The sequence below is a fragment of the Eublepharis macularius genome, chromosome 4 (assembly GCF_028583425.1).
Source record: "Eublepharis macularius isolate TG4126 chromosome 4, MPM_Emac_v1.0, whole genome shotgun sequence".
NCBI lineage: Eukaryota > Metazoa > Chordata > Lepidosauria > Squamata > Eublepharidae > Eublepharis > Eublepharis macularius.
In genome coordinates, this window is record NC_072793.1 from 94,923,858 (window position 1) to 94,943,916 (window position 20,059).

Here is a 20,059-nt window from a genome sequence, read left to right on the forward strand (position 1 = left end):
CAGCCAAGGAGGAGAGGGGCCTTTACCCAGGCAGGCTTGCAGGCAAAGCCTTTGGGAGAGTCTTGAAACTGTCGGCTTTGTCAGGCCACATCTGTTTGGAACCAAGGAGGCAGGTGCCTTTAATCAGACTAGCACACTGGTACCCTTGAAGGAAGAGCCATTGTGAGGAGGCTCTGATGGGCCACACCTCTGGATTTACCTTTAATGTGGATTTACTTCTAATCAGGCAGGCATGAAGACACAACCTTGGAGAAGGAGCTCCAAGGTTGTGAGGAGGCTCTGCCACACCTCTGGACTTAGCTTTGGTATTCAAGGGAAGCAATCAGACTGGCATAACGTCACAGCCTTGGAGAAAAACCATTGTGGAAGGGCTCTGACAAGCCACATGTCTGGATTTAACGCTTGGCACTCAAGGGAGCAGGTGCCTTTAATCAGGCTGGTGTTTTCCAGTATTTTGAAGAAGCCTCTCTTGAGCCATAACAATGAATGGAGACATTTCTCTTTTTTAAATGTTGTATTCTTCACTAGAATGTCTATTGAGGGTTAAAAACTAAAATAATAATAATAATAATTTCTCCTCAGCCTCAAGGATGAGGTGAAGGAAAAGCAGAGAGCAGCAATGGAGATCCTCTCTGCGGTGGCAAAAAGAAAACTGGGGGAATAGCACCCCTCCTCCTGATCATGTGATGTTTTTAGCAGGAAAGCGCCAAAGGAAGGAGGGGCACTCCTAGTCTTCTAGAATGCTCTGGAAATCTTCTCTGTGGCTGACCTGTGCGTGCACAGTCCCAATGTAGGACTACACAGAAGCCACAAAGATGAGCAAAGTGGAATAAAATGTATCAAACTCTTACAATCCCCTATATGGTAGAGGGAAGATATGAAGGACTGCCCACTCCATTACAAATCTACCCAACTTCTACAGTTATCTTCTGAGGCTTTTCTTTGGGTGCCCCTGCCTTCTGAGATTAGGCGGGAAGCAATTGGGAGAAGGCCTTCTCAGTTGTGGCACTAAAACTCTGGAACTCTCTCCCCAGGGAGACACCTCAGAATGCACGAAACAAAAAGGTCAGCTCTCCTTCCTTTCTTTTAAATTATTGTTCTTAAGTATATGTATTTTATTGCATTGTGTATTTTAACCTGTCTTTGTTTGAAAGTTGTATTGTTTGGTTTTAACATTTTTAGCTGCCTTGGTGGCCTGATGAGGGCAGAAAGGTAGGTTATAATTTTTCTAAAATAAATAAATATCCCCCCCCCCACACACACACAATGGAGAATGTGTGATTTCTTAATTCACTATAGGTGTTAACTATCTTAGCAAAACCTGAGACCCAACTAGCTCAGCAAAACTTGTAACTGTCCTTGTTTTGATCTGAATCTCAATTATATTTTCTACAAACAGCAGAAACAACTATATCACAAACTGCTTTTTAAACTTGTAAAGTTTTGGTATGTAAGATGGGGCAGAGCTTTTTCCTTTGGGGACAAGTTTAGAACATCTTTGGTTTCTGCCTTTGACAAGACAGCTTGAATGAAAGGAGGAGACAAAAATGTAGCAAGTGCGCAGTCCTCACACCACATTAGTTGGGAAATCACATCTTTCTGCTGTAGGAGTGATGCCGTTACTTGTATGCTTAAATAGCATAATATCCCAACAAGAATACTTTTGAATAGCTTGATGGCCGTCCTTTTATTTCAGAGCATTCCTTTTCTCTCTAGATAAAGGCTAAATCCACCATGATCAGAATCTTCTGGACACTTGACAGCAGTTCACTTGCTAACAAATTTTGTGCTATTTAAAAATGGCCCTTAAAATGGCAGCGTCCTTATTAAACACACCCCAAATTCATTAGTAAACCAGCTAGAGTGGTAATTCTTTAGTATGCAGTAATCATTTAGAGGTTAATGAGATGGAAAGGGGAGTCTTCTGCAACGTTTGCAGTTCAAGAACTGGCTTTTACAAATTAGGTATCAATTTCCATGGGGCCTAAGTGTGCATCTCCTCTCCATTATGTATTAAGCTTCAACTCAAAAGAAAATATATTGATTTAATTGGAAACTCATCCCTGCCAACTGTGTATACCATGAATGAGAGAACTCCAATTTAAATTTTATGTAGGGTAAATAAGACATTGTCAAAAGCACCACATAGGTGTATGTTGCAGAGATTAGAGATCTGTAGCATTATAAACGGAGCCCAAAGTTGCTCAACCAGTCAGACTAGTCCTTTGCCCTATTTGCTGTTTGTGGAATAGCTAAGAGACAATAGTTAAGATGCTAGAAGCCTGCTGTATGCCTGTAAGAGACCTGCCTTACTTATAATGTAGTTGATAAGGCTTCATATACAAGATTGTGTAACTGACTGCTTAGAACTACACAGACATAAAATGGCAAGCAAGGTGAAAGGTGTCATTCTGGAGAAATTAAGTCATTATACATGTTCAAACGTTGATAGAAGTTTCACTTTACTCCTATGTAAATCCCATTAATTATAGGTTGGCAATTTTGGGTTTTTTAGATTGGATTGCCCAGTAAAACTAATTGATAATAGGCTTTATTTTGAGCTCCTAGCAAACTGCTTTGAATTATGCCAGCAGGCATCTTGTCAACACAATCCATAAAATTACTTCCTAAAATGTAAACCTAACATTTCTAACTTTAGGTATATTAATGCAAATCTTGTTTCAGATGCATAAGCTTGATACTAGGAAGCAAACTGATGACTACCTGCCTCATGACAATGATTTTGCTTGGTATATACGACTGCTTTCCTGAAACTCTACTGTGGTTATTCTTTGTAGTATAGGCAAGCCTGTTTGGCATTATGAACAAGGATCCTTTACGCTTGTTTAGATATCTTGCTAAGGAGGGCAGCCCTTACACTGTGAGCAATTAACTTTTTCTTTTAGCCAAAAGGTCAGCCACTAGATATGGAGAACAACTTGTCTTTCTACATTTAACAGCTGGGTTTTTTCACTCTGCAGACTTTGCTTTTTGAACTCTGCTGCAGGCAGACATTCTGAAATGGAGTGTACTGTACTGGTTCCCACATTTTATTCAAGCCTCAGGGCAGGGTTATAGTTTCAGAATCCTGCACAGTGAGGAACACAAACACCAGAATACAGGGAACTTAGAAAACTGCCTTTATTCTATTAGTTGTTGGAAACAGGAAATACAGAAGAGAGTTTAGTTTGCTGCAAAACAGCAAGAAGTTCACAGGATGGGGATTTGGCCAGCAGATGGTAAGCAAGAGCTTGCATTTTCAGACTGGAGCTGGATCCAGCAGGGGTTAACTTAAAAGCTTCTGAAACATTCCGTTACAGTCAAGGTAACAGCTGCTTTTCCCTTGCTCCTAGAAGAGGTATAAGATGAACTTTCTGGGCATGTTTAAGTAATACAAATGAGCTGGACATTTACAAATGGGGGGGAGGGGCCATAACCCTCCATTTGATTGTATTTGTAAATACACTTTTAAAAAACCCAGAACACCTTACGCAGAAGTTACAAGCAACAGTATTAGGAAATCCAATTATACAAAAAATACTACATCTAGGCTGGGGTATATAGATTTATTTTTGGTAACATACATTTAAGTGGCACTAATTACACAGTAACTATAAGGTAACTAACATGAAACCACAGAACTGTCACTGTCCATAGCTGGATGGGACTTTGGTTATTTCAGAGTGATCACATTTTTCAACTATCATTTTACATTTCAGAGCCTTGAAGCAGGGGCAGAAAAAAAATCAAACTTTCTTCTATGTGAATACACTGAAGCAACTCAGGGCCTCATCTGCAGCCATGTCTGTTGTACCTGAATAGGCTAGAACATGTTAGTTATGAAGTAGTTACAGCCCAATTCTCAGTGTTACCAGCTTTTTTCCCATTTCTAAAAAAGCAAGAAGTTAGAGAATTGTCTTGAATTAGCGCCTGGCATATCCTGCAAGTGCAGAGAAAGATTTGTTAAAGGAATGTTGAAGTTAACCCTTGTGTGCACAGATGTATTTGATGCAGACCATTATAAAAAAAATCATGGTTGGCTTCTAAATACTGGTAGCAAGACTTGATTTTAAATCTCTTAAGTAAATTATAGATAAATGAAAAAAGGCTGGTAATCATACACTAAGATTAATAAACAGCACTTCAAAAATGTATTGAGTGCAGGGCGCTGCTTCAGCCATCTTCCCCTGGCTGTGCTTTACAAGAGAAGGCACCCAGATTTTTTCTTGCCACGCCGGGCTTGTAAAGCAGCTCTAGTGGCCATTTCAAAAACTTCCCTCACACCGTCTTTGGTCTTTGCACTGCACTCCATGTATCCAAAAGCACCAATGCGGTTTGCCATATCCCTGCCCTCTTCAGGTTTGACTGGTTCCTGTACAAACACAAGAATAACTAATTAACACAGCTGAGCAGGAAATCAAACAGGTAAATTTCTTTTTCCATCTTCTCTGTTCAGATACAAACTATTTATTCTGCTACAATTCTGAATAGAACAAACTTTTACCAACGATTTTCTAGCCAAAGGAGTCCTTCTATAATTGGTGGGCAAAGACTTAAAAATAGTACAGTGCCAGGAGGCTCAATACGGCTGTGTGAACAACTGCCACCAACAGTTTGGACCTTAAACCAACATTCTCTTGCCCACTGTCACATTAAAGAGAAAATAATAAAATCCTTTATTTATGGAGGAATAATAGAAAATGTAGAAGCAAGAGGTGTGGCCAGTTACTGCCCCATTTATGGAGTTTACTGCTGATGCTGTGGTGCAGTTGTTATACAAGACTATTATATGTTGGTGATTTAAGTTAAGTATTTTAATGGATACTAGAGCTCACTATTCATCAAGCACTCCTTTACACAGCAAGCCCTAGAATGGCGCGGAACTGATTAAAGAAGTTCTATGCAATAATACCAATCCACAAGGGAAGCCCTTTCTTTGGCAGTAATTACAGTGCTGTGGTTACATGAAGTTATCTTTAGGCCAGGAGAAAGGGTGGCTGTTGCCATAACACATAACACTGCATAACCAGCTCTGCATTATAGGGAAGAGGGGGAAGAAATAGACCATCTCCCATCAAAGGTCAAAAAAAGTCCTCAGACTGTGAAGTGTGACCAACAGGAACCAAATAGCATCAAATTTTCCAGGCTGAGGAAATATGCTGTGACAGATGGGGTGTGGTGGCAAGAGAAGAAGAGGAAGGAAGGGCATGAGAAACAGAGCAGGGATAAAGAGCCAGCCCCTAAAAACATTTGCATTGCTGCTTCGCCAGTGTTTTTGTTTTGAGTTGTCAAAAAGTGTGACAGAAAGCTCTTAAATCTATTTCCTGTTCCTAATTAGGACAGCCAGCCCAAAGCTCTCCTGCAGCTACAAGGGAGATTCTTCAAAGTTCTGTATTATGGAGAAAATTCAACTAAATGTTTCAACACAGGTTACAAGAGGTTTACTCCCCTGAATTTTTAAGAGCCACTGTTTCATTAGTTAGGTTAGAGTGATGTATTTGAAAATATAGCAATGAAAGATAATTGAGAATGACTTCAAAATGTAGTTATAAGGCAAAATGCAATTTTTAACTTTAAAAGCTTACAAGGACAGCCAGAGAAGGCTATATAGTACATATTATAGGACATATTACATTTATAAGCCATCAGCTCACCAGACAGGATGGGATCATGATTGTCACATGTTTATACACTCTTGCTGGACATTTTGAAATACTGTCTACTTAGTCTATACAAGTACCTACATACATCTTGCTCATATTTTAAAATCTGGAATTATATAGAAAAAGGAGGTTGCACTAAAATATTTTAATTTTTGCATTTTTGAAATTTAAAATATTACAAAATTGCTTTGCTCTACAAAGTCACAGCACTTCAACAGTTACAGAAATCACTTGCATGGAAAATACATTTATTCTTTCTTCCATTGTATTTGTGAAGCTGAGCAGTAAACAACTAATATAAGCTCACTGTGAATCTCAAGCGCTGCACTCTGGGAAACATTACTAGCCGTCTGTAGTCTCTTTGACCCAGGGCAAGACCACTCAGTTAGAAATCTCTTTATCCTATTTGTAGTTACTCCACCCCATAAAGCTCAGAGTTACAATACAGTTAACAAATACTGAAATTCTACCATAAACAATCTCATTCCTCACTATTCCAAAACCAACAGAAATTAAGGTTTTAATTCCAAAGAGAGTCTGCTGATTTGGGATTTTGCAGAATCTTAAAGCACCAGTAGAGTTCCAAGCAGGTTTCTGTATACACAATCATTATGGTACATGGGCAGAGCATTCTTAAAGTGGTTTTGATTTTGAAACCTCTCAGGAATATTGAGTCTAAAAGATCATAACTAGCAAAGAAAGAGGAAGAACCAATGCAGATATTGGACCACTGTTGAAATGTGCTTCTAATGAAGCCAATCAAAATGTCAGCCAACTCATTATCTGAAAACGTTGAAAGACAGCACTACATACAGCACAAACTTGCATCTCTATTTACTATTGTGTGGAAGTTTTAAAGATATATCAATTTCTCAGCAATTATTGCCTGAAGTCTTTCAGTTAGGCATGGGAATACTTTAAATAGGTCAGTGTTCTATGGAATCAATGAGATTTTTATACTATAATAGGAGCACCCCTTCATGATCTAGCCATAGTGAGCGTGGCTAACTCAAATCCACAAGCTTAATAAGGCAGATGCTACGGTACTGTCTAATTTTACCTTTCATGGGTCGTACAAATCCTGTATAGGTATTTTCTTATTAAGAGGATGAAGGTTATTCAATTGAGACAAAGTAATATGCGTAAGACTTGCCTGCTTCATTTTGGCCAGTTCCCGTCTTGTGTGTTCATCATTTCTCAAATCCTTCTTATTGCCTACCAGGATAATGGGAACGTTGGGGCAAAAATGTTTCACCTCTGGAGTCCACTTCTCTGGAATGTTCTCTGAAGTACAATAAAATCAAAGCAAGGCCTCATTTTTAACGAAAACTCAGCTAAAACCCATATAGTGAGTTTCTTTTAAACCACTTTTCTAGCAAGAGAATCTAGAAACTTGCATCCAGAAACTTGTTAACAGTCTAACATAGTTAAGAAAAATCCTACTTTTCTACATACTAAGAAAAGTTCTCTGGTTTCAGAGTAGAGGAAAAATTGCTGCTTTCTCCATACCCCTTGCCACCACATAATAGCACCCTTAAGAGCAAGATAAAGTGTTGCTTCATAGTTTACGTTCTTTCAAACACACAATTATGTAGGTAAAGAACAAGAAATAGTCCAAAGCCCCTACTTTCATTAGTGAAACTCGTAAGCATCTCATGCACATCTACACAGAATGTGTGGTACCTAAAATAAGACACTGGGTTTGTTGCTTCTTAGGACAGTCTGTAAGCTATCGAATCCTATATTCCATGAAGGTACTATGGTCACCTTCTATTCCCAGTTTTAGGTCTAAAAATGCACAATCATCTCCCATAGTTTGAACCTTAGTATGTCCCTTACCTTCAGGAACAGTGTGGTTCCATGAGAATACATTAATATTTATATGCTGTCTGAAGGCTTAGTAGGGCTGTGTGGATATTCCCAGTAGAGGAAATACCGTCTGCCACAGGAAGTGCACTTTAAAAAGGAAATTTTCCAATTTTTAAAAAGAATTGAGAGATTTGTCCCAACAGGGAACTAGTATTTACACTGAAAAAGCATATCCTGTGAGGTTGTAAACTTCCTGTAAGGTTTGATGAACAATGTAACAGGGAACACAGTATAGATTTAATTTAGATCTACTTACCTAAACTATCAGGGCTATCAATTGAAAAACACATAAGTATAACATCAGTGTCTGGGTATGAAAGAGGCCTAAGTCGATCATAGTCTTCTTGCCCGGCTGTATCCCATAAGGCCAACTCCACCTGCAGGAAGAGCAAGGGCAGTAAAGCACCTGGATAAAGCTCTGCTGAGCACATATAACTTTGGTCAAGGTATTCTGAAAGATCTTGGTCTGAAATGTGTTCTTGTCCCCACAAGTCTCCCTTGCTTATGAATTATGCCATCTTTCACAGTGGCAAGAACAGCTGTGGGATACAGTAGGGCCTTTTCAGGAAAGGCAGCAAGCCTTGGAATATCCTCTTTCAAGAGTCTGAAAAACTCATTTTTATTGGTTCCCTGAAAGAAACTCAAAGCTTATTTGTTTAATACGTCATTCATTAGAAGGAACAAGTTTAAACCTGTTATAACCAAGCTGCTTCAAGAACATCAAGTAGCTTTTCCCCCAAATAGCTGTAAATTGTTTGATAGTTTAAATATTCAATTTGAATAATGTTATGGAGGCTTCCTCAAGCTAACATTTTGTAGATCAAACAAATAAACAGCCATGTCAACAACAGGATCATTCTCAGGTTAGGCTGAGGTCAGCTGTGTCCCCCAGTGCTGTTAGCCCCTCCAGAGCAAAATGAACAGCTTTAACAACATCTCTGTTGAGAAGCTGTGCTCCAGTGAATGTTGACAACTGTTGCAAAGTTACTCAGCAACGGTGGGCAATGTTTTTCTCCCTCCCCCACCCCATGTTTGCTACAGCATCTAGAGTCTGCAATGGTGAAAATGGTCACTTGAGATACTTATCTGGTGTTTAAAAGTCACAGAAATACTCAGATTGAAGATGTCGCTTCAGACAGTTTCCTCAAGTTGCTCTGATGAAGCAATGCTCTCTGCTACTAATATTTTAAGCTAGCTTGTTTATACTACATCTACAGAAACTGTATCTAGACAGTCAGTTGCAGATGCTGGGTAATTCCTGGATGGGGTCCCCTGCTTCTAAACTCATGCTGAATGGCAACTCCTAGCCCTTTTAGATGATTCTGGAATATGTTAAGTCTGCCAATCAAAAACAAAATAAATTCAAACTCTGCTTTATTACTTCCACAGACTTCTGTAAAAGATGCACATATGTAACAGAAGACAGAATTTGGTTAAAAAGCAGCGCTCATGCACAAGTCTGATTGGCAGATGTGTTCTGAAGGGCAAATGACAGTCCTAAGCTGCTTCTATTATAAATGGATGGAATAACTTCAATTCAACCTAACAATTGCTACCCCCTAAATATGGCAACAGGTTTTCAGAAAGTTATTCTAACCACACTTACAGTTTGCATGCCCATCTCTACCCATGTGAAACATGGAAATGCAGAAGCACTTTTCCATGCTCACTCAAACAAAGCTATTTAAAAAACCTTACTACCACTGACACAAAACACAGTTAAGAAAGATCCTTACAACAAAGTAAGTCATCTTCTCTCTGATTTTATATGACTGCATCCAAATAACAGGGGCAAACCATGCTAACATTCAGATTTCTAGAGCTTCAGTTTAGTGGGAGTGCCATTTATATAGAGCTGGAGTCAAAACCCCACTTTCACAAGCAAAGTTACTACTGGTTGTACATGAATGTGCGTGTGTCCATTCACAATTACATGCTGTTCTCTAGGATCCCCCAACCCTTTGAAGCTGCTTTTAGGAGACAAAGGGGGTCGCAACAAAAAAAAGGGGAAACAGGAAACCCCTATTTCAAGAGCAGAACTTAATTTGTGGCCCTCTGATTTGCACCAATATAAGAACATAAAGATCAAATGTAATCATCCAGTTCTTACCATTTCCTCATGTCAGCTCTACTAGTTTTAAGGGAAACTAATTCTCTGTATATTTAGGACTGCAGACTTAGATAACTAAAGCTTCAGGGATAACTAACACAATCAACCTTCAGAAATTAAAAATATCAGTAGGAAATTTTTTACTTTCACCCGCAAACCCTCATGTACTATAGAAAAATGTAAATGCTGGAGTACACTCACCTGCTTTCCATCAACTTCAATATCTGCTACATAATTTTCAAATACTGTGGGGACATAAACTTCAGGGAACTGGTCTTTACTAAATACAATGAGAAGACAAGTCTTGCCACAGGCACCATCGCCCACTATAACCAGCTTTTTCCGAATGGCTGCCATAACTGCAAAAGAGAACAATTTGATTAGTACAGGAATCTCTGCTATGTTATAATAGATGCTCACTAAATATTGGAAGGCAAAGGAAAGACTTATCCCATTAAACAATAGCTCTTCATAGTACCATTACTTCCAAACCAGGTGAGTTAAATTTTAAACAGAGGGCCAAAATTTTTACCTAGCAGATGTGCAAGGACTGCAGCCATAGCAGCAGTGGTAGAACACCTGCCTTATCGTCCCAACATTTTGACTTACTGCTTGCCAAAATATGTCCAAACATCATCAGTTCTGTTTTCACCTGCTAGCTGGAACATGCTCAATCTATACCATTTAATGCCATCCCACTACTGTTCGCCTTTTTAAAACTTCTTCATATTACACTGGAGCGCAACAAATCCTGGGCCACCAAGTACCTAGAAATTTCATTGTGGCACTTAGTAATTTCAACAAATGAAATTCCTTTGTCTATAATCTTCTTTTAGTTTGGCTGTTATGACCAAGCTAGAAGACAAAGGATATTTTAAACACAAAACCATTGCTTAATACTACTGTTCATTATTTTATTTACTTTATTTATATCCCACCTTCCTCCCCAGTGAGGACACAAAGTGGCTTACACTGTTCTCTTTGTCTTTATTCCATCCTCAGAATGAGAGTTTGCCTTGCAAAAAAGATACACTGAAATGAGATAGCAAACTATTGGCTAAGAAAGTAAAACAGCTTTCTAGTGCAGACCACTGGACAACCACAAGTATTTGTTGAAGGGGTCCCTGTTTACGGGACACTGCAGGATGCATATAGCACTCAGAGGCCTTGTAGATATTTCTGAGAACAAACTCTCAAACTGAGAGTGTTTGTAACTGGCCCAAAGGCACCCAGCGAGCTTCAGGTGGAAGGGCAGGGATCTGAACCTGGGTCTCCCAGATCCTAGTCCGACACTCTAACTACAACACCACATTGGATCTTAATGGGAAAGTGATTTGGGGGGCTTTGGAAATCTCTACTCCATTCTCACTGTTGGGTATTCATAGCACAAGAAGGCAGAATGTGACATCCATGTTGCACTTTATAATCCTATTCATAATGCACTTTAAATATATGAAGCTGGAGCACCGAGGAGTCTCTCTGGAAAATGGCATCACTGTAATTCTAAAAGCCCGTTGGCTATATTTGTCAGTAACCACCCAGGGTCCTGCTTGATAAATTTTTTCTTACAGTTCTGACGTCTTTCAAAAAACAGACATTTCAGATACATTTTCTCTCCTCACTCAAAAACTCATACTAACAATGACTTCTTATTCTTACAGCTCTCCTGTCAAGAGGAAGCCATCCTATACTTTTCCCGCAGTGTACAGTCTTCCCCAATGTTGCAGCAGTTTCAAATGGAGCTTTACAATGCAGAAGGAACTCTTCATGTTCAGTTTGTACTTGAAGATTAACAAGTGACGAACAATGGCTTTATGTTCAATAAAACACACAAGTTTTAATTTTTAAAAGAACTGTTAGCTGTACTTGGCATACTTCTTAGCCATGTAATAAGGTCAAGAATAAATCCATTAAGTGCTGTGATATATTGGATCCTACATTTTTGGCAAGTATACACACTGAGAAATAGTCTACATAACAGTGATGCTCAACAGACTCCCTCTTTTTTATACCTCATTGAATCACCTTCTCTTTGCCATTCATATTTCATATAGCTTGTTAAAAAACTAAGCAACTTGGGCAGCTTCAAGAAGAGAAACCCAGAACGAGTCAACTCTGGGTAATAATTTCTAATAGTTCTCCAAAAAGCTTTAAGGTATTTGTTCTATAATCCAGTCAACCTATAGGGCTGGATCCAGACTAATTTTTCTGTTAAAAGAAGAAGTAGGGTAATTTCTCTCCAACTCTCCCTTCCTGCTGCAGACCCCCAATTTGTCCCTTGTGCTGTTTCAGGGACCCCTGTCCCAAAGGAGCAGCAGGCTGCAGCAGGAGAAGAAGGCAAGAATGTTCTGTTCCATTAACAGAAGTGCCTTGTGTGGATGGAAAATGTAATCTGGATCCACAGGAATTTATAATAGAGATAGTATGTTTGTTACTGAACAGTCTTATTTGGCTGCATCATTGTACATGATAAAGTTCTCAAACACAATTATGCAGTAACACAGCTTGCTGTCTAAATATAACAAGTGACCTGTTTCAATTTGTTAGAAACACGAGTTTCTGTCCTTGACAATCCCACACGAAGTATAACCATATTTTAAGATCTTCCTTTACTCCTGACAATGTAATTTGGTCTGTTGACCTTTACAGTGCAGATTTGCATGCTAATTTCCTGCATTTCCTACCCCTAAGCATTTCTCCCCCACTCTAATCAAGCTGATTGTAGTTTGCGTTGTACCTCTGCATTCTGACTCCCTTCTTTCCAACACCCCTCCCCCCATTTTCTGACTGGTGTATAAGGGCTCAGGGACTTCCATTCCTACTTGTATATGAGGAAGAGAGCTTTGATTCTGAAAAGCTTATACCTGGGGAATCTTGTTGGTCTTTAAGGTGCTACTGGACTTGAATTTTGTGCTTCTACTGCACACCAACAGGGCTACCCCACATGAAACTATAAGCAAGTTCTGGACCATATGATGTGTGGAAATCTAGTCAGGACTGCTTTAGGACAACTTCTCCTTAGCCTTCTATTTAGATGGCAGACACCAGTATTTTTGCATTTGTGATCAAATACAGTAAAGGCCATTTATTCCACATTCCCTGTAGATATATGACCTGTAGAGATCCTTCTGTCAGGTTTTAATATCCATCTCTTGGAACTTTAAAAAAGCCTAAAGTCCATTTTGTTGCCTGACCAGGACAAATTAATTATACAAGACTGCATTGCGTGCCTTTGCTACTGAGAATACAGGGGTAAATTTGTCCAATCAATTATGGTATCATGCTGCGATTACTTGATATAATCCCACCTCTTGTTTATTACATTACAATTCCACACATTTTTGTAAGCCAAGTATGTTATACATTGTTCCCTCCACCCAAGCACTGATTACAACTCTAATTGGTGATGCGCTATAATAGAACAAACAGATGACTACTTTTTCATTCGCATCCCCATTTAATTAACTGTAACTCATGGAAAAGCCACTATAGTTCTCTCTATCTAGAATCCATGGCTTCCAATTCTGAACTTTTAAGGAAGAAAAAATAGGAAGTTTGTATGAACTTAAAGCAGCTTTCTAATTTCTGTTTTTCTTGATCGCATGTGTTTTCAGATGTACACCAAATTAAATTAAGTGATCAACAAGATAAGACATTTGAAATAAGTAAAAAACAAGGAATCAGAAATTGTGTTATACTACAGTCTTGCCATTATATTGCACAAGCAAAATGCCTGGAAAATTTACAGACTGGATTCCTGGATAAAATTCATACTCAGCCAACATTGGCAAGTAACGTTTGAAAGTATTTTTCCAACAGCATGTCTTAAAAGTATTGCTGGTTTAATAATCCAGTTAAATGTGACAATGTTATTATAATACCTTTAAATCCAAGCAGGATGGACTATACAAGTATTTTAAAATACTGTGTTCAATAATTACACTCATTCTGAAATCAGAGACCTGTTGCTATTTAGGATTAAAGGAACACATTGGGGGTCCCCCCCCCCAAAGGCAAGTCATGGGACACACATATCTGAATGCAGAAATAGACTATGAAGTCATTTCGTTTAAGTGCTCTAGTATCTAGTACTTCTTGGCTGACAGACAAGTTCACACAGCACTCAAGCAAGAGACTTAATGATCTGTCTCTACCTGCCTGTAATTGGCTCCAGGCTCTATTTAACCTAAGAAGGTGAATCAGATTTAAGCAACACTTTAAAAGGATACAGCATTAATGGACATGCCTTCATTTGGCCCACTTTTCTCCTCCAAAAAAAGTGTTATTTGCTAGATGCCTTCACACAAGAGGGACCAGCCTACAGCCTGTTTAAAACTTTAGATCTTGCAAACTCTCTTTGTAAAAATTTGTCCCTATACAGGTCTTCCATGATAGAGCAGTGAGAAATAAGCCTGGCATACTATGGGTTTCTACTTAAAGAGCACCTTTACTGAGTCCAGGATATTTCACTAAAATGTAGGATGTTAATAAGAACACTGCCCTGCCTCAAAACTATCAATTCACACATGTATGAATGCCACAGTCAGTATTACAAATGAAAGGCTGTTTACCGTTCAATGAAATATATTCCCACTAAGCATACTAGAAGATTTACATTGTACTCCAATACTTGGTAACACAGAAAGAAAGTAGCATTAAAGGATACCAGAACTGACTGACCATCTCTAATATATAAAAGGCAAGCCCATGTTGCCTACGACTCACTTTTTATCCTCGCGCAGGCGCACTCTGTGGGGATAAGAAATGAGCAATCGGCAACACAGCTTCCCTTCCCGTCGCCACAGTGGCCTCCTTGGGGCCTCCATAGGCCTAGTGCAACGGCGCAGCCCTCTGGAGGCCCTGAGGAAGCCTCTGTGGCAGCAGGAAGGCCCAGTGTGGCACTGCAGCTCTACAGAGGCCTGGGAAGGCCCAGCGCAGCCCTCCAGGGGCCATTTTATAGAGCCCATTGTTTACACAACGGGCTTAGTTGCTAGTTTACTATCTTGATGCTTTTAAAGGCTAAATAGTAAAAGGAATGCCAGCCTATCCTGGAAGAAACTGCAATCCCCTGGAGGAGCAGGTTCATAGCTTGGGGGTGCTTCTATTTATTTCCTTTATACCCTGCCTTACTTCCTAGTGGGGACTCACAGATGCTTACATCATTCTCCTCTCTATTTAATCCTCACAACAACCCTGTGAGGTAGGTTAAGCCAAGAGTGTGACCAGACCACAGTTTCCCTGTGAGCTTCCGTGGTAGAGCAGGGTTTCAAACCTGGGGCTCCAAGATCCTAGTCTGACACTCTAACCATTCATTATGCTGGCTCTCTTGGCCAAAGGTTGTAGGCTCGGATATACTCCATGGCACACAGCATCTCTTATCAGTTCTAGTTCGTTTGCCAGCTCTGGCTGTTCCTAAAAAAAAAAAAAAAGTGATCTGGCCAGTAATCCACACTCTGATCACATCCAAGTTAGGTTACTGTAATGAGCTCTACATGGGACAGCTTTTGAAAACGGTTCAGAAACTTCAATAGGTTCAACATGTGGTGGCCATGGTACTGTCAGGGGTTGGTTACGTTTCATATCAATCCTGTTCTGAAAGATTTGCACATCTGTTTCCAAGAACAATGTTAAGTGCTGGTTCTTACCTTTAAAGTCCTAAGATATTGAAAGATCATGGCTACCATTATAACCATGCATTTAAAGGAAAATAAGGATTGGCTTAAGGGAGGGCAGAAAGTGGCAGCATGAGGACTGAGCAAAGGATAACATGACAATGGCAGTGGGTAGTAAAGGAAGACAAGGAGGCTGGAGAGAGGCAACAGGGAGAATGAATTTCCCCTTCCTGTGAGATATTTGCAGGTCCCCCTGCTCATATAAGATCAAAACTAACATCAGTAGACTGCGTTGATCTATTTATTCCCTTTGGCTAAGTGAAAATTCTCCCTTCTCCAATGAAAGAAGTTTTCCTCCAACAGAAGGTTCTTCTGTTAGCTGAAGAGGACCATTGGACGCAGTCAGTATCTTTACCATAATAAACTAGCCCAAAGAAAAAGCTCAGAAAAACAGAATCATCCCCAGTAAGTCTAAAAAGGATGGCACCAGATGTTCTTCATAAGATGGCAAATTCTGAAGTCTTGTCACATTACCAAATCCTGATGTTAATGGAATACTGCCTTTAGGCAGCAGGCTGAAATGTTTTTTCGTATGTAGGCTTTTAATTGAGGGGTTTCAGCTCTTAAAGCTGTTTTTATGGTCTGCCAGAGGATTGCTTTATGAATATCATTTTAAGCTTTTGAGCTTTTTACTCCTAGTGACAGTTCTTTTGCTAATATTTTATTGTATTTTTATTTTATGAGCTACCTTCGGCAATACACAGGCATTCTAAATAAATTAAAAAACATGAGCAGCGCTTCTCCTGATGACCTAAACACATTGCTGGATTCATGTTGAACAAGACAATCTCAGAGACATGCTGCTCCCCCACAACTGATTAGGGTTTTAAAGAACACCACCTACACTTTGAATGGGGCCTGGAAACAAAGTAAAGCTGAATTATATTGTAGTAATATAGTCAAAGAAGCTTGTCTCATCAGCAATGGGGCAGTTTTCCAAAACATTTCAGATATCTCCACATAAAGGAACACACCACTGCTGTACAGTCAGAAAGAAAAGAAATTATGTACACATGTGGCCAAAGTCAGCCTTCTCTTACAGTTGGTTTGGCAGTCTAAGCTGATGACTGGCCACAGCTGCTACCTGAACATCCAAAACTAAAGCTATTTAGATATTTATACCCTGTTTCTTCTCAATGAAGATGCAGTTTCTGCCCTCTGCCATTTAATGATGACAACCACTATGTAAGGAAGCTCAGGCTGAGTGTGTGTGTGGTGGGCCAACCTAGTGAGCTTCCATGGTAGATTGGAGCTTCAAACCTAGGTTTCCTAGATCCATCCTAGCTTAACACTCTAATCACTATACTACATATCCAAAACCACATCGAAACTGTAAAGCCGAGGAAAGCAAATCCCTCCAAGATCTGTTGTATACCACATTCTGGATCAGCAGAGGCCCAAGCATTAACACAGAGTTACTAAGGCTGACTTTCTAACCTGCCAGACCACTAGAAAAGCCGGATCATACAAAACTACCTGCACACCACAGGGTTTAAGCAACTGGAGAGTTTTACCAACATTTAATCCAAAAACTGTTCACGTCCATTTATTTAGATCTTTTTTCTCTGTATCTCAGTCTCCTTTGGATAACACAGTACACTTCTTGTTACGAGTTCCTGAACTACTCTCATTTCTTCATAGTATGGCCTCCTTTGTGGAATTTATGACAGTCCACAATACTGTTTATCCCACGTCTAGTAAATATTTTATCAATTTATATTTTAAATTATAACCACTTTGGCATAAACTTTGGGTGCATAAATGTTTTGAAATAGGGAGGATGAAAGCTTTCAAGAAATTTTGCTTGATGATGATTTGCTAGTTGTATTATTTGAAAAATAAAAATAATTTTAAAAACCTGAAAAGTAGATTAGAAGGGAGCCCAATTATTCTTCTACCAAGCTGTGTCTCAGCCTCATTGGTGCTGGTGGAAAGTGCCATCAAGTTGTAGCCTACTTATGACAATCCCCCTGGGCTTTTCAGTGCAAGAGACTCAGAGATTGCCATTTCCTGCCTCTGCATAGCAACCTTGCTCTTCCTTGGAGGTCTTCCATCCAATTACTAACCAAGGCCAACTGTGCTTAGCAGCCAAGATCTGATGAGACTGGGCTATCCTGGGCTATCCAGGTCAAGGTATCAACCTCATTACCAGGTTTTATACCAGCCACTTGCCTAATTGCCTTTGGCAAGTCAAACTTTTGACAACTTTCAGACAAACCAACCACAACTTGTTGGTTATGCAAACAAAATCAAAACCTTCAGGCTTACCAACTCCCTTCTCATCTTGCATGCCATGCCAGGCAATGAACATGCCCAAACCTGAGCACCTGGGCCTTGTTCATGTCATGAATAAATGTTGGTTTGTTGATGACACAGGTTATCTAACCATCGTCTCCAGCCAAGTAAGTTTTTTAAAAAAGACAAATAATATTATGAAGGCAAGTGGGCTAGAAAAACGTATGGGCTAGCATCCTCCCACCAAGTTTCATCCGCTACAAAAGGCCAAGGATCCTACCCATAAGTCAACAAAAACAATATATGCATACACTGCTAACTATTATCTACTAGATGGTGCATAACCCCCCTCCCCCGAGGTCTGTGGGAGTTAAAAAGTTGCTTCCTGCACTTAAATTAAGTGCATGAGGTAAGCTGTTGCCAGCTGCCAAGTGCTATGTTAGCATTCTAAATTAAAGACTTAAAAAAGAACAAAACTTGCTTTGTATGTGTTATTTTGGCGACTTATGTCAGTTTTTAAATTATAACACATGCAATGATTTAAGGTTTTTAGAGCATTCCCTCTTTTTAAGCCCTGCACCAAAATGTAAACATCTGACATTATTAACCTAAGACAATTATGTTTTGCCTATGAAGACATTAAAAAGCAGTTTTAGATTAATTTTGTGGCCTTAGCTAAGACAATTTTTCTGATTTTGGGGCATTAAGCAATATTAACATTTTATGAAAATTAGGAGACTTCAATAAAACCTTGCATTAGAACTTGCCATATTTTAATTAACTTGCAGTTGTTCATATATTCAATATTATAAGCCTTGGGGTCTTGTTTCACAATCTCAGCTGAAAAAGGTAATTCAAACTTATATCCACAAAGCCATTTCAGCAGGTTAAGGAGGTTATCCTGGCAGAGAAATAACAGTATATGTGCACTCTTTAGACGTTGTACTCAAGGTTCTGTGCTTAATAATATCACAAATAAGTTAATATCCACAGAACTACTTGAGGCATAACTACAGACTTGTTCAGGATCAATGGAAGTTGATCCCGCCTAATGGTTTAAATTGCTTCATAAATGGCCAGAATTTTAGTGGCATTTATTTAGCATATGGGACTGCTGTTTTAGCAAATCCACTAAGCCTGCAGGATCAGTTGCATGGTACTTTGTAACATTGGCTATGATTCCATCAGTTGATCAAACTGGGATTGGGGCTGTACAGGAACTGGTCCTGTAAATTGCATTTTATATTCTGCAAATTAAAGCACTTTCAATCCTAATGTAATTCTGCAACTTTTATTGGCATTACATCCATGTTAACAAAAACACTTGACACAACCAGAACTCAGTCTACAAATACACAACTCGCCTCATAGATGCAAGATACAAAAATTTAGCTACGGTTTCGATAACTTTTTGGTTCTGAGTAGCCAATAGGAAGATAACTTTACATTTATCAGATTTTCCAATTTGCTCTCTCAACAGCGGGTCAATGAGTGTGGGATGTATATCACAGTAATAAGTACAATACAGAAAGACATGTTCCAGGGTTTCTATGTCTTGCTGAGCACAAGTGCATAACCTGTTAGCATATGGCATTTTATGGAATCTCCCATAAAGTATCGCAGAAGGTAGCACATTAAACCGAGCTAACAAGTAAGCTCTGCGATAATGTGGGGCCACTAAACAAGTGAGATATTCTGCCCTATACCCATGGGGTAAAACCCCCAAACCTAGGGGTGAACATCTGCCTATTGCAAGACTCCTGAGATTCTGAATCTCGATGTCAAGGAGTCTTTGATCGGTGCATAAGCTGATTTTTCTGTGAGGGAAAACAAATCTTCACTATTAATCCCTATTGATTTAATTTTTTTTCTATGTTGTTAAGCCACATGGATGACAGACTCCATCAGCATGTAAAAGATGAGGCTATCCTCATTATTCTTAAAATGTAGATGTAACCAAAATTTGATAGTATTAATCCATGCTTTAGTCTCAAGGAGTCTTTGATTGGTTTCAAGGCAGATGGCCGGCCGCATAAGACACACACATGGGAAGGCCCAATATTTTCTGTAGGAAGGTGGATTGTACTCTTTCTACATCCTTGTTGAAAGCCATAATCCATATCGGTACACCATAAAACAGTCCTGCACTAATTTTGTGATTGAATACTCTGATAGCTGTGGGCACAAATTGATTAAACTTGGTGAAAAAGAAGTGAGTGAGTGCAAGTACATTGCAGTTCACAGATTTTATCAATTCCCTCCTATGCGGAACCCAGCTAGCTCTGTAATTGAAATTGACTCCTAGGTAACGAAAACTTCTGACCTGCTCAATACTGTTACCTCTTATATTCCATTTTAAAGGTTTCCATGTTTTTGCAAAAACCATGATTTTCGAGTTCTCAAAATTCAGGGTCAGTTTGTTTATTTCGCAAAAATCATGAAAGCGTGATAATAATCTTTTCAAACCGATCGGGGGGAGAGGAAGTAAAACTGCATCGCCTGCATATAAA

The 20,059-nt window shown here is 39.3% G+C and overlaps 1 protein-coding gene across 1 annotated transcript in view; it reads right to left on the minus strand.

Moving 5' to 3' along the window:
* Positions 1–3,124: 3,124 nt before the first annotated feature.
* RHOA (ras homolog family member A) overlaps positions 3,125–20,059 on the minus strand; it is a 29,223-nt gene continuing 12,288 nt past the window's right edge. Inside the window, exons 2-5 of the mRNA XM_054975847.1 lie at positions 9,844–10,001; positions 7,789–7,909; positions 6,817–6,947; positions 3,125–4,372 (exon numbers count right to left, since the gene is read on the minus strand). Coding sequence (XP_054831822.1) covers positions 4,199–4,372; positions 6,817–6,947; positions 7,789–7,909; positions 9,844–9,999 — 582 coding nt within the window. The 5' untranslated portion in view covers positions 10,000–10,001 and the 3' untranslated portion in view covers positions 3,125–4,198. The remainder of the gene's footprint in view (positions 4,373–6,816; positions 6,948–7,788; positions 7,910–9,843; positions 10,002–20,059) is intronic.